This window comes from Gavia stellata, chromosome 7, assembly GCF_030936135.1.
Source record: "Gavia stellata isolate bGavSte3 chromosome 7, bGavSte3.hap2, whole genome shotgun sequence".
Taxonomy (NCBI): domain Eukaryota; kingdom Metazoa; phylum Chordata; class Aves; order Gaviiformes; family Gaviidae; genus Gavia; species Gavia stellata.
In genome coordinates, this window is record NC_082600.1 from 9,158,179 (window position 1) to 9,171,801 (window position 13,623).

Consider the following 13,623-nt stretch of genomic DNA (forward strand, 5'->3'; position numbering starts at 1 on the left):
ATGTTGTACCACTTAAAGCAAAAATAATAGTTAATGCAAATCCTTGGAGCTGCTTGTTTCTCTGCTGTCGCTGTAGCTTATAACCAAGAATTTAGATCCATATCCTCTCCTTGCTTGTGTTGTTGGGTTCCAGGCAGGGCTGCGGGGTTTGTCTGCACCATGCAGCGCTGTGCAGGGATCTTCAGCTAGCCCTGAGCAAGCAGGATCAGGAACAGGAGCCATAAGGTTGTGTCAGCATGGCATATCTGCTTTGAGATTGGGCCGTGATGGATCTATCCTGCTTCCCAGGCTGGAGCTGGTGTACCTCGCTGTATGTCATTGCCACCGCGCTCGGAGACAGCTTGGGGATTGCCGGCATGGTGCTGCCTTGGGGTGTGGACTTCTGGAGGCCAAAATGGTTTTGGCTGGGCTGATGATACAGTATTTCCTTGAGTTGGTCACATTTGCAGCGTGAATCTCTGCCCTCACACTGACTTTGCTGGCCAAACTATGTTGCAGTTAGAAGCCATAACAATATAGTTTGGTATTTCTTCTCTCACTTCTCCTGTGTTACAAACCTACTTAAAAGACAGACTTTCTATATAAGAGCCTTGGCCTCTGTAACCAACTTTTGCTCCATGCTGTCTTTGACAGCAGTGAAACATTTGCAGTAGCTTTTACATTAGTTGATGAGACTGAATGAGCAGGTATTGCTGGACAAGCCCTCGTTTAATTTAAAGTTTATCACTTTTTCAGACAAAAATTTGACAGTCAGCTACATTCTTCTTGCCTAAATGAATATAACCACTGGACATAGTTGTCCACGGCTAATGGATTAGCGAGCAGCAGCATGTCCATCGTGACCATTTTACTGTACAGGTTTCACATTTCCTGGCTGGGTTATTCAGATGCTGGTTGTTCAGATCCCATTTTTAGGCTTTCTGATGAGGCATTACCCATACCATTCAGGAACATTTGCTCCCAGGCAGTGCCTGGGGTGGTCAAATTTAAGAAGGAATGTAAGCATTTTTTCCCTGCAGGCAATGGGGTCGTGTCAGTGTGTGCCAGCCCCGCTTCAGCTGAGGCAGGGTCTTTTCTTGGGTTCACCAGTGAGACCTCTGGCACCTTGTATCACTCGGGCTCCTGATGCAGGGGAGATCTCCTGCGTACCCTGGCCCCCGCTTGTATGGAGACCTCTCACTCTGTTAACAACCCTTCTGCCTCACCTTGAGTTTTGCAACTCCCACTCTCAGAATTGCAGTCTGCATTAGCTGCAGCATGATACAAGGCATGTCCTTGAGGGCTGATGATTTGTTATTTATAATTATATAAAATCACAGAATCACTAAAGTTGGAAAAGACCTGTAAGATCATCAAGTCCAACCATCAACCAACACCACCATGCCCACTAAACCATGTCCCACAATTCCACATCCCCACATTCCTTGAGCACCTCCAGTGAGGGTGACTCCACCACTTCCCTGAAAATAATAGTAGAGAAGATTCTCTGCCTTGTTCTGGTTTGTAAGTGCTGCTCTGCCATCTCTCCCCTTATCTCCGTGGCTGGTAGTATCTATATGAGAAGATGTAATGCTTCTCTGGGAAATGAGAGCTTTTAATATCAAATTGTCCAACACTAGAGGTCAGTGTTTCTTTTTCATGGAGCTTCCATGTTGTTTGTAAACACTGACGTTACAATTAAGCACAAAGAAGCAGTCTGGTATTTAAATAGAAAGTAGGAAAAAGGGACATTTCAGTTTCTGGCAATGGAATATTTGACAGTGGCTATGTCTAAGTAGGATTTAAGGTTTGTTTTAAAAGTACTTAAAAACCTGGGGATCGGAATGTCAGGTTCTATTTTTTAGAGTTGGAATAGTATCTCAGACAACTATTATGTTGTGTATTGTTTATTTCTGTAACCAAGGTTCTGTGTATGGATGTACAGTCTCCTTGGATCTTGTGATTATGACTTTTAAAACAAACTGCAGTTTTGTCTCTCTCAGTTAGAAATATATTATCCATAGTTCCCACTCAGCTATTTGCAGCCAATAACAGAATGGTACGGATTTCTAACAGGGAAACGCTCCTATCAGCGTGACAGAGATATAACAACACAGGATACATTCCTAGTCTCATCATATTACATAAAATAGATTATTTTGTGTAATGCTGTTGTTCCTCTAAACTAAAAAGAACAACACATCAGTTAAAAATGTTTTGCTGAATAAACAGTCACAAGTAAACATGCTCGTAAATATCCATTTGGTCTTTTTCACAGATTGAAGAGGCAAAAGAGGAATTTAATGATCACTCTGAAGATGTAGACAAAATAAATCAGATCTGCAAAAACCTTCAATTCCAGCTCAATAAAATGAGAAGCTTTGAGGAGCCTCCGTTCGAGAATGAGGCTAACATTATTGTGGACAGATGGCTGGATGTATGTAAAAAATAAATTATCAGGGTGGTCTTATCTGTTATGCATTATAGTAATTGATTCTGACGCGTGTGTAATATTTGGAATAAAAAAGTGCAATATGGCAAAGATTCTTAAGAGATAAATCCAAGTGTTTACCAGAGCAAAGCTTACAGAGTGTCTATTGGCATAATGTTTCTGATCTCTCAGGTAGTTTATATCATGGGTACTCCTTGACAGTAAATAATTCTAGGAAATGCAGAAAGGCAATATTTGTGCTTTCTGTATGAATCTGTAAGCTTCCGTAACAACTTCTGTGGATTTAGACTTTGGAAACAATTTGGAGAATTACAATGCTGGTGCTTTTGGTGAGAATGTTTGCCACTGCCAATCTAAGCAGTGCATCAATACTGAGATTAGATGGTATTTACTGAGAATAGATAAACATTAACGAGCAAGGCTCCTTCCTAAACCTGCCTTAAAACTGGCAAGCTGCCGTTGTGATTGGTATGTTTGGCGACATGTGTGGCAGGGATTTAAATATCTTCTCCATGACCAGTTCACTGTGAAGACACATGAGATGCTTTTCCCTTGCCGCACTTGTTGTTTTTGTGGGCGGTTTCATCTTGCTCAGATTTTATTATGCTGCATTTGCTTTTAGAATATAACTCAACATTTTTGAAATCTGTGTATGTTTTCTGTATATAAATCTCATGGTAGATCAATGAAAAGACTGAAAACTACTGTGATAATTTGGGAAGAGCTCAGGCTTTGTGGGACAAACTTCTCAGTTTATCTGGCACAATTGACGCTTGGGCAAATGCAGAACTTAAGAATGCAGAAGACCATTGTCTGACCGAAGAGGACCTTACGCAGTTGAAGGTAATTTGAATGGAAATTTTCTACCCTTAACTTAGACTGTAGTGATATGGACTTTGGACTACAAACACGCATGTTGCACAGAAATAGCAGCACTGCAAAAGCAGAAAAAGTTGTAACATTTGCAATTGTATCTGCATGGATAGTTTCACTGAAGATCTTGCATAATGTATTGGGGATACAGGTCTTGGAAACTAATAAATAGATAGTGTATATCGATACTAAATTGATTTAAATTAATTCAACACTGCACATGCTGCTTTAGGCTACAAAAGCCCCCTCATTCCTTTGTGCTGTACAAATGTACAGCAAAGAGAAGGCCTGGAAAGCTTGGAGTCTGGAGTACAGTGGTGCACATATTTCCCTGTGCCTAGAGAAGAAAGGGAAGAGAGTGTGTATAGGCTGATGATCAGTTTTCTAGTTAGAAATTGCCTATCAGTGAAGACACCGGAGCCTCAGAAATGGCTGGGCAATGCACAGTTCAAGAAGAGGTTGCAGAGGTGGCTTATTTGCTCCTGCGATCCTTGTCCTGGTGTGCTCCCCAGTGCAACTTAATGCAGCCTTAATAGTGGCTGGCTGCTAAGGGTCTCCAGGGGCTGCACATGGGCAGACACCAGCAGAGCCTGGGCTGCCCGTGCCCCTTTGGCACAGATTATAGCATTAACTCTTGGTATCGGGGTGCAGTTGGGTGTAAAAACACATGCGCTAGCTCTATGCCATTGAAGAGCCTCTTATACGGGGGTAAATATTTTAATTTCTGGCTTTAGGGCCATAATTGACCCGCTGTGCTGCTTAGTTGTGGTTATAGCCAGTATCTACTAAACAAAAATAATTTTCTGCTTGAGTGGGGTGGTGACATAAATATATCCCATATCCGCTTGTTTGAAAATATGCAGGCAGTTTTTTCCCAGTGTTTACATGCTACAAATGCCCTGGGTTTTATTATGCTTATTTGCAGCATTCCTGCTACTGTTAGCGCTGCTCATTTGTTTTAATTTGCAGAGCTGTAAAAAGCCAAGGTGTTCTTTGTATATAGATCTTCCCAGTGAAACAGCAGTATACATGCTGTGCAGAGGTGGATATTTTGTCACATTATTATTGCCTTTACCATTGTATTGCTAGAATTTACCTGGTGTAGTTCAGGTCCCTGAGGGCTCCAGGGAAAATGCACCAGCTGGTAACTGTGTCTTAAGAGCCATTTTGTTACTTGGAAACTGCTCAAGCCCGGCATGATGCGACCATGCCCCTGACGTGCCTCTACTGGTGCTTAGGAAGGGCTGTGCTGGAGATGGCTGTGCTAAGGTTACTCTGCTGCTCCCATGCGAGAGGATCATTCTTAAAAGAGAGGGGAGGAGAGGGCAAGGGAGAGGGAAACCATGTTTCCCATGAGCTACTATAAAAGCAGAATAGAAGGAGAGAAAACTGAACTCAGTGCATTGCTATTTTTGTAAAATGATCTAAAGTGCAGAGGGCGTCATTTATCAATTTATTATTATTTCTTTTGTTGTTGGTCCTGAAACATCTCTACATTAATGTTTATTACAAAACAAACACCCACTGTTGCAATGTGTGGCATGTTACATAGGGTTGAAAGCCAGGGGCCTTTGTGACCACCCAGCAGAGCACCGGTGCATGTGCTTTCAAGAAGCCTGTCACAAAAGAACAGAGTAATGAATTATTTGACTGTGTATTTAAAGGTAATTTCAGTATAAGTAATGTGAGAGAAGTTCTGCTTTCCCCTGTAGCCAGTATGCAAATGGGAACTCTAAGGGCTGCAGTACGTGAATGGGTTTTGATGATTGCTTCTACAGAGATTGCAGAGGAATACATTGTCCTGAGGGAGTTTGGAATATCGATTTGAGAATACGAGACAATGTGGCTATTTTAGATATTTCCTGTTTCACATGTTGAAGCTGGTATTTTACTTCCACATTACTGGCTTGTTCCAAAATCCGTTCAAATGCGTAGAGGTCTTTCCATATACAAAGGTTTTACATTAAAAAAGTGCTTACAGCACGTGTTGTATTTTATCACATCCCTACCCAAGTGTATCATCAGGATGCCAATTCTTGCCTTTAAGTCTATAACATCTGAGAATATCCCTTTTTAATAGAAGCAGCAAGAAATAAATAAGAAGATTAAGATAATTTTCCTGCAAATTTACTTGAGTTAATATAGAAATAAAATAATTAGGATTGTTAATTTTATGCTAGATTTTCATTAACAACTGCTTTCCTGAGAAACATAGTGTTTCTGACTCTAATACAAAAAATTGTATAAATTGCTAAAATGAAAATCAGGAAATGGACCAGTTATGGGAGGTCTATATGCCAAAATGCAGAATCAGAATATTACCAATATAATTTTCTAACAGAAACATGGAAATTTAATTTGGGGGGAAACACAGTTACCAATGTGTTTTTTCCACCTTTAGGCATGCTTACGAGTCCAAGAGCAGAAACTCCAGAAATTTGACAACACAGTGGCTGAGATAGAAGAACTTCTGAATAGTAATGAACCTCCACTGGAGCTACAGGTACAAAGAAGCTTTTACAGCTAATATGCCAGTACTCGTTGCTACAGCCCTGCTTCTAGCATTGTCTTTGCCACAATAATTTCTTGTTTTGACTGAAATCTACCCAAAGAGAACTGGAGGCATATTGTTGGCTATTAGCAGTGACATTTCATTTGTTGTCTTTCTCAAGCTGTTAGAATCAAACCTGTCATTTTAAACACAAAGGCCTCTCTCAGTCCTGTGCCTTCTAGGGACTTAGACCAGACCCAGCTGCTTTGCAGGCCTGCTGAAAGAGGCCAGTATCGGTGATATCTGGCTTTTAGCTACTGGCCAAGAACTAGGCACAGTGGACCTTGTCATCCCTTTGGGGATACCAGCAACTCAGCATGCTGACTGTCTATTTTAAACTGTACCTCTACCTGGATATGGCTAAATGTAGCTTGGTAGTATGTAGTTACTTGCATAGAGAGGTGTTTACGGTGATGTTTTCCTTTGGGATACCACAAGGAAATCTTCATCTTTTTTGTGTTAACTTCACATGGCAAAGAATAAATCCTTCTCCGCTGTTTGAGACCATGTTAGCCTACCATGATCTTATACCAGTTCCCTAAGCATCTGCTCCCAGTCTGTCAGATGCACCTTGAGCTTGACCTGGTTTGGCTATTTGTGTGTTTATCCTCAGCGGGAAGTGAACTCAGAGGAGTTTCACTGGGTAAAGTGATCTAAGGAGCTTAGGAAAGGACTCGGCAACCTTGTACTGTGCACACTATGCCCCTCGGGCACAGCAGACAGCCTGAGCCCCCTGGGGTGCTGTTTCAGCATGTGGCCATGATCCCATTGAGTTGCTGTCTCATGCAAATCTGCAGAAGCCTTAAGGATAAGGTTAAGGACCTCTTACTCCTTAGTGACTAGTGTCCAGCCACAGCTCCCCACCTCTCTGCTGTCCTTGCCTGTTTTTTGGATCAGTGTGGGGAATTTGCCCCGGTGGGATCGCTGCAGGGAGGTGTCTTACAGAGAGAGCTGGCACCCTCTTTTTCATGATAGCTGAACCACATGTAAGGCCTTTATCCAGCTGAGAGTAGACACTGTAGTAGACTGACAAATACGTTTGTTAGTAAAGCAGCGCCAGTAAATGCATCGCTAATAAAGATGAACTGAGATCATTCCTCCTCAGAAAATCAGGGCTTTAATACTATTATTTTTCAATTTGTGGAGTGGGAGGGAAAGAAACTGGAACAAACTGTGATTGAAACATCTGGACTTCAGATCATTTAATTGCTTTTTATGTCTATCATGGAGTTCTGTAATATTCTAGGAAATCAAACCAGTATAATTTCTTACGTATGTTTATTTCCAATTTTAAGGTCATCAGATCATCTGTTGTGCAAAAAATGGAGCTAATAAAAGAGCTCTTGTCAACAAAGCGGGGGCCCAGTGAAGTCAGCGTGAATACAGCAGAACTAAAAGGAGACCTTGATCTGGCCAAGACACAGATTGGAATGACTGAATCACTTTTAAAAGCTTTATCTCCTTCTGACACCTTAGAGATCTTTACTAAATTAGAGGTAGCGTGCCACAAATTACACTTCTTTTATAATTTCGTTTGTCACTTCTCTCCTGGGCAACTCTTCATAAATGTATCTCCTGTATATGTTGTAAACTGCTAGAATAACTCAAGTGAAGAGCCTGGCTTGAACATTTCCTTAAGCTGCCAGAAACGTGAAAGAAAAGCCTGTTTTCACTGGGTGTTATCAGATGTAGTTAATTAACCCTTGCAGCTATTGCAAATGGTTAGTGGTAGGCATGACAACAGCATATCGCCCAAGATAGGTTGAAGCAGTAGTGGGGGTACTGAGCTGTATCTTTTCCAAGACTGGGTAATATACAGAGGTTGTCTTTGTGACACCTGAGCCTGCCTGTAAGGGGAGCTCCCAGTAGGCAATTTCAGCCAACTTTCCATCCTCTTTGCACCAGGGAGAGAGGTGAAGAAAGACCTGCTTCCTGCTTGGAGGTTTAAGGCTGGCAAGATTTAAACCTCCTGTTGAGCAGTGAGTGGATTATGCACATTCTGGGTGTTAGACCACTAGTCTTTGGGGCAGTGAAATCACAGGCATTGGAAGAAAGACATAGCTTTTAATTAATTCTCCCAGCTCCCTCTAAATTATTTTTCAACCCACAGGGACTTGACATACAGAGTAAGGCATGTAGGAGTGGAATAGTGCCTATGGCAGCCAAGGCATTATAGCTTCTAGGTGTTACATGCTCTGGAACATACTATATTGCTGTGCACTTCACATATCTATTCTGTGTGATGCCAAAATGTGCATGAGTGAATGTATGTGTGATTATGTATGCATGCAGATGTATACACACTGCTCAAGGAGAGTTTAGTGCTTATATCTACCTATTGATTGCCTTGTTAATGTCAATATACTTTAAGAAATTATTTTGACACATAGGCGGGATTAAACCTTTTTGCAAAACTCTAGTTTGTACTAAAGCAGCTCTGTACAATGAGCTTCTGCTTGCACTTCGAAATTTTCTTTTTAACAGTTGTCCTTTTTTTTTTTTAACTTTAGGAGATACACCAGAAAATTCTGCAACAAGAACACCACGTGACATTACTCCAAGAAGAGACGGATTGTCCTGATGTGGATGAATTAAATAAGCAGCTTAAATGTGTCACTGATTTATTTAATAAGAAGAAACATGTGTTTCAAGATCACTTTATTGGTGTTTTGAACCGTAAGCAAACACATTTCACATTTATGTAGCTTTATAGGTTTGTATTGACCATCACAATCACTTAAAGGTTATGCAATTAATTTATTTTTGGTTCGGTGTCTGAAACTGCTTTAGTATCTCAAACTGCTTCAGGGTTCTGAACAAAGATAAAGATTTGGATAAAATGGCTTTTGATTCCAACAAACCACTCAATCTGTAATCTCAAAGTATTTTGTTTCCTATTTTTACATTTAAAGAAATAGATAAAAGAACTATAAAGCATAGTTCAAGAACAAATGTCAGAACATTTAATTTAAAAATACAAAAGTGAAACGTTTTCATTTTTTCCGGTAGTTTGTTATTTAATCTTAGTTATGAGAATGAATAGCATTATTAGTTACTTTTTGTTTCATGCAGACATAGGATTGTGCAGGTGTAGAATTAGGTGCAAAGGTTGTCTCATCTTCAAATAGTTTTTGAGTAATATTTATTTGTGTGGAAATGAGAAAAGTTGCCAATAGGCTAATCCAGGTCTCGTTTACTGAAACTGCTATGTATAGGAGACCGTCCCTCCCAAGTGAACAGCTATGTTTATTGTCAATTAATGTTGGGTAAAAAAAAGTATGAACTGTAGCATTTTCTGTCACATGATCTGTAGTGAAAAGCAACCTTTGACAGTAGCACTGATAAATGTAATTACAAATTGTCTGAAATCTTCATGTTAAATAGGATTTTCTTTTACAGAATACAATTAATGAAGAAAATTGGAATGTATCTTTTTTCAGGTCAGTGCAAGAATTTTAATGACTGGTTCAGCAGCACTCAGCTGTCTTTGAAGGACTGCTTTGACCCCTCAGAAACAAAACTGATACTGGAAGAAAGACTGCAAAGGCTAAAGGTAAGGTATTAAAATGTTCTCAATTCTAAAGCTGATTGTTCTCGAAGTTTTATTTTTTTACACAGGAGACTATTCTTGGGAGTGAATTCACCTACATTGATTTTGTAACTTAAGGCTGAAAGAGCATTTCGTGTAACTTAAAGCATTAGGACAGTAAGTGGAATGAAAATAAAACTTTGTTAAAATGGAGTATCAGTGTTCAAGTTCAGACATAGTTGGGCAAGTGAGAGACAGGACAGTGGTTAGTGAAAGTCAATGGACTTTGACCAAGTGCTTCAGTGTGCAAAGATGCAGAAAGTCAAATATGTAGAGAGTAAAATGAAATTCTGAGCCTCATTGGACTCAAATGTGAAAAATTTGTTTTCACTTTGTTGTAGCCAGATTTTCACTCTAAGTCAGACAGAATCAAGAGAAAGATGGAAAAGCCGCAACATCTGCAAGAAGCAATCACAGTTAAGTGGCAGAAGAAGACATAGTGATGTCAGTGCTAGATTTGAATGCTGCTTGCCTATTTCTTCTGTGTGTATTTGTGCTGTAGAGGAGAAAATCCAAGTCATCTACTTCACTTTTTCCTTATTTTACAAACAGCAACTTTTCCATTTACAAGTGGAATAGTCAGCAAACTGTGAATTAGCATATATTCCTTTTCAGAAACTGGAATTGGTGGAGATAACAGGAGTTGAAAAACTTTTGTAACATAAATATCTATTATACAACAGCAAATTTGACAAATGCATCTTGTGTTTGTGCTCTTATTCAGCACTTCCTAACATCTGAAGGCAAAGACCGAGATATCCAAGAGGTTAAAACTTTATTGAATAAAGTGAAGCATTACTTGCCCAAAGCAAGCATTAACCACCTTAACAGCCGTGTGGCAGATCAAGAAGCAGAACTACAAAGATTGATCTCCAAATGTCAGAAACGGGAAAAGGAACTTGATACTTCTCTCCAGCAGCTCAGTAGGTAGGGAACTAATGTAGTTTCTGACATTTTAATCACAAGTGATATAAAATGATTCATTATTAAACAGCCGTAGTGAATGGCAAACAACCCTGCTTTTTATTAAAGATGGTATTTTAATAAAGGGTAGTGAGTGTTTTGTTGTATGCTTCACGTTTTTTTTGCTTCATAGCAGACTCAGTGTTACATGGGAGTATGTGCTTATGGATAGTTTCAGTGACATGAACCAAGATACTTAAAATAAAGCTTGTGCTTAAAACTTTGCTTGATCAGGCCCTTAATATTTATGTTACTTTTTCAGCAAAATACTGCTGTCAGCAGGTTTCAGTCATGTAATGCCTCTCATTTTGACCAGTGTCTGTATTTATACTCCCTTTAGCCTTGAAGAAAGCAGCACTGTCTTGGATGAATGGCTCACTGCTCAGGAAGAAAAACTAGGAGAGATCAAAGGAGAGGAAACAAAACTTGAAAACTTTTATAAAACACTGTCAATGCAGAGGTATCGTTTTCTTTGGTCTCTATCTAAGAACTGTCTTCTAAAGATTGTTCCATGTTGTTACAACATATAGATGTTTATTAATTTTTTGTATTTTTCAGAAAACCATTTGGCTCCATGGCTCAGCTAGTGAATTCCTTGAGGGAGGCTGGGCTGACAGAAGATGAAACCATTTCAGAAGCCAGTGATCTTATTAGTAGATACCAGACACTGATAACACATGTCAGTGAAATGGCAGGGAATACTGAGAGACTTCCAGTGGAAGGACAAAATTTTGAAGAACTTGCCCAGGATGTTTCTTGTTGGATCAAAAGGCTCGAGGAGGCTGTTAATAACCTGAGTTCACAGGAAAGTGAGTTGCCATCAGACGAAAGGATTAATCAGATAAAGGTATTGTGTTAAATGTATTTCTTTTCCACTTCACAGCTCATGCTAATATCAGGCGAATGCTTGATGAGTCAGTACCTCCTAAAAGATACTGTCACTGCTGATTGTTTGTGGTTTTGTGGCTTATTTGGCAGGGGGTGGTGTTGGTGGTTTTTTGGGGGTTTTTTATGCATCGTTTATTATGCACGTAAGATGAGATTCTCTGCTGCACCTCTGGGTGGAGCAGCACTGAACTCATAAGGTGCTGGTGGTGGCACACCTTCCCATCACAGCCTGCTCCAGAGGTGGAGAGGGAGCATCTGGAAAGCCTCTGCAAAGTGTGTGGCTTCTCCGGTGTCCTGCAGTGCCGTTGTGCTGGGCTGCTCCACTGCCTGGGTGGGTCTCTCAGGCCCCAATGTCCTCTTTGGTGTCTCCTTTCTCTGACTACTTAGGATGAGGATGCTGGGATTTACATGTTTCATTCTGTGAAGGGAGAGTATTGTGACAAATATCTCTCCCTAAGATTTGGAGCATTTTTTTTTAATTTGTCAGCACAATATTGGTTTTGTTATGTAAAGAATAATTAATAAATCAGCTTCATTACCCTGGACTTTCTAAAACTAGATGATCCATCCATTTATGTATCAGTTATGTGATACATTGGAAGGAGACTTCTTTAGTCTTGAACAGCAGTGTACAAATTATGAAAAAAATCATTGATAATACCTTTTATTCTGTAACCAAAAATAGCTGTATATATACTGCTTCTGTTTCTTGTTTAATACAGGAAATCACAGCTCTCAAAGATGCAGGAGAAGCCAAAATACAGAACATGGTAGCTCTAGGAGAAACTTTAATGAGAAATGAGAAAATTAAGAAGCCAGTGGTTCAGCAGACTATTTCTGAGCTCCAGAAGCAGTGGGAAAGCACCTGTCGGCTAGCCACTGAATATAGAAGGTAATGTGGAACTTGCCAAGAGGCAGTACAGATCACTTGCTGCTATGTTGACTTTCTTCTCTTCTTCCTGCACCAGTTCCATTGAATTTGTGTTCTTTGGGGGCGGAACAAGATACCTACAAAAATGCTTGTATTTCTGCAGTGTTGTGGAGGGGCAGGTCACAGTTTGGATTGAATGATCAAGTGTGGGGTGTAGGCAGGAGGTGTAAGGGGGGTGGCAGGACAGCTGATGGGATCTGCCCAGCTCCCCTCAGATTTCCTTTTGATACTGAAGTAGCTCAGCCACTCTTGTTAAAAAAAATAAAAATATGTGCACCCAGTGTTCCTTGTTTCATTAACCTGGGCAGTGAGCGTGCACTGATTTAGCCACTGCAGTGGCCCTTCCCTGCAATGTGATCTGGGCTCTGTGCCCCAGGCATGGTCCCCCAGCAGAGGTGGGTTCTGCCTTTGCACAGATTCGTACTGCTTCAGAACAGAGTTTGGGTAAATACAGGTAAATCTACTTTTTAAAGTAGAGTTTTTAAAGCCTGCTTTATTCTGGCTCTATGAGAGGCTTTCTTGGCTGTGGCAGCTGGTATTGTTAAGTCAGCAAAGGCACTTCAGTGTCGCTGGCACTGTGGCAACTGTGTCTGAGAGGCAAATTGATCCTTTAAAACATGTCAGATGATTCCAGGTGTGTTGTGTAAACATAAACTGAAGTTCTGATTTTGCACATGCAGACACTTCAAGATATTTGTCTGCTGGAACATCCTCGAACTGACTTTCAGTAAAACCACTGGTAACTTTGCTGTTGAGATCAATGGAAGCTAGAGCAGGCCTACTGTATACTTTTTTAAAAATTTCCAGGGAATGAATTATTAAAAATAAGTATTTTTGAGAATATTCGGTTGCCTTCTCTTATTACTGAGCACTCAGTACAAGCAATACAAGTGGCATTCAGAAAGATAGAGCATTGACTATATTGGCTCCAACACAGCAGAATGTGAAGCACCCTCTACACAGTGTGCTGAAGACAGGAGATGAGGTGCTCAGCATGTCTGAAGAGATGCTCAGCACCTTGCAGGATCAGGCCTGTGAATAACAGATGTGACACGGGAACAGCGATCGTGTGAAGCTGGAATAGGGAACTTGAAGCAAGAGTACTTAATGTATGTGAGGCTATGCTTTATTTGTCATTTGCCAAAAAATATGAATCTTGAGGGGCAAAAAACAAACCACTTAAGCTTTGCTTTTGTCCTCATTTATCCTGCTGTACTTCACAGAATTATAACGAGACTTTATTTATTTGGAGTTGTTTGTGTGGGATTGTATTTTCAAATGTTGGCATTTAAGTTCCATCTGGAAAATATCTGAGCTTCATCACTAAATGTGAACATACAAATGTTACTTTTGTCTCACTGATCATAGTTGCATATTTCCTGTGGACAAACGCAACG

The 13,623-nt window shown here is 40.3% G+C and overlaps 1 protein-coding gene across 1 annotated transcript in view; it reads left to right on the forward strand.

Annotated features, from left to right (window-relative positions):
* Positions 1–13,623, forward strand: part of SYNE2 (spectrin repeat containing nuclear envelope protein 2) — a 177,613-nt gene that overhangs the window by 38,502 nt on the left and 125,488 nt on the right. The window contains exons 31-40 of the mRNA XM_059819247.1: positions 2,258–2,416; positions 3,113–3,274; positions 5,706–5,807; positions 7,151–7,351; positions 8,366–8,531; positions 9,296–9,408; positions 10,169–10,371; positions 10,748–10,867; positions 10,966–11,254; positions 12,018–12,187. Coding sequence (XP_059675230.1) covers positions 2,258–2,416; positions 3,113–3,274; positions 5,706–5,807; positions 7,151–7,351; positions 8,366–8,531; positions 9,296–9,408; positions 10,169–10,371; positions 10,748–10,867; positions 10,966–11,254; positions 12,018–12,187 — 1,685 coding nt within the window. The remainder of the gene's footprint in view (positions 1–2,257; positions 2,417–3,112; positions 3,275–5,705; positions 5,808–7,150; positions 7,352–8,365; positions 8,532–9,295; positions 9,409–10,168; positions 10,372–10,747; positions 10,868–10,965; positions 11,255–12,017; positions 12,188–13,623) is intronic.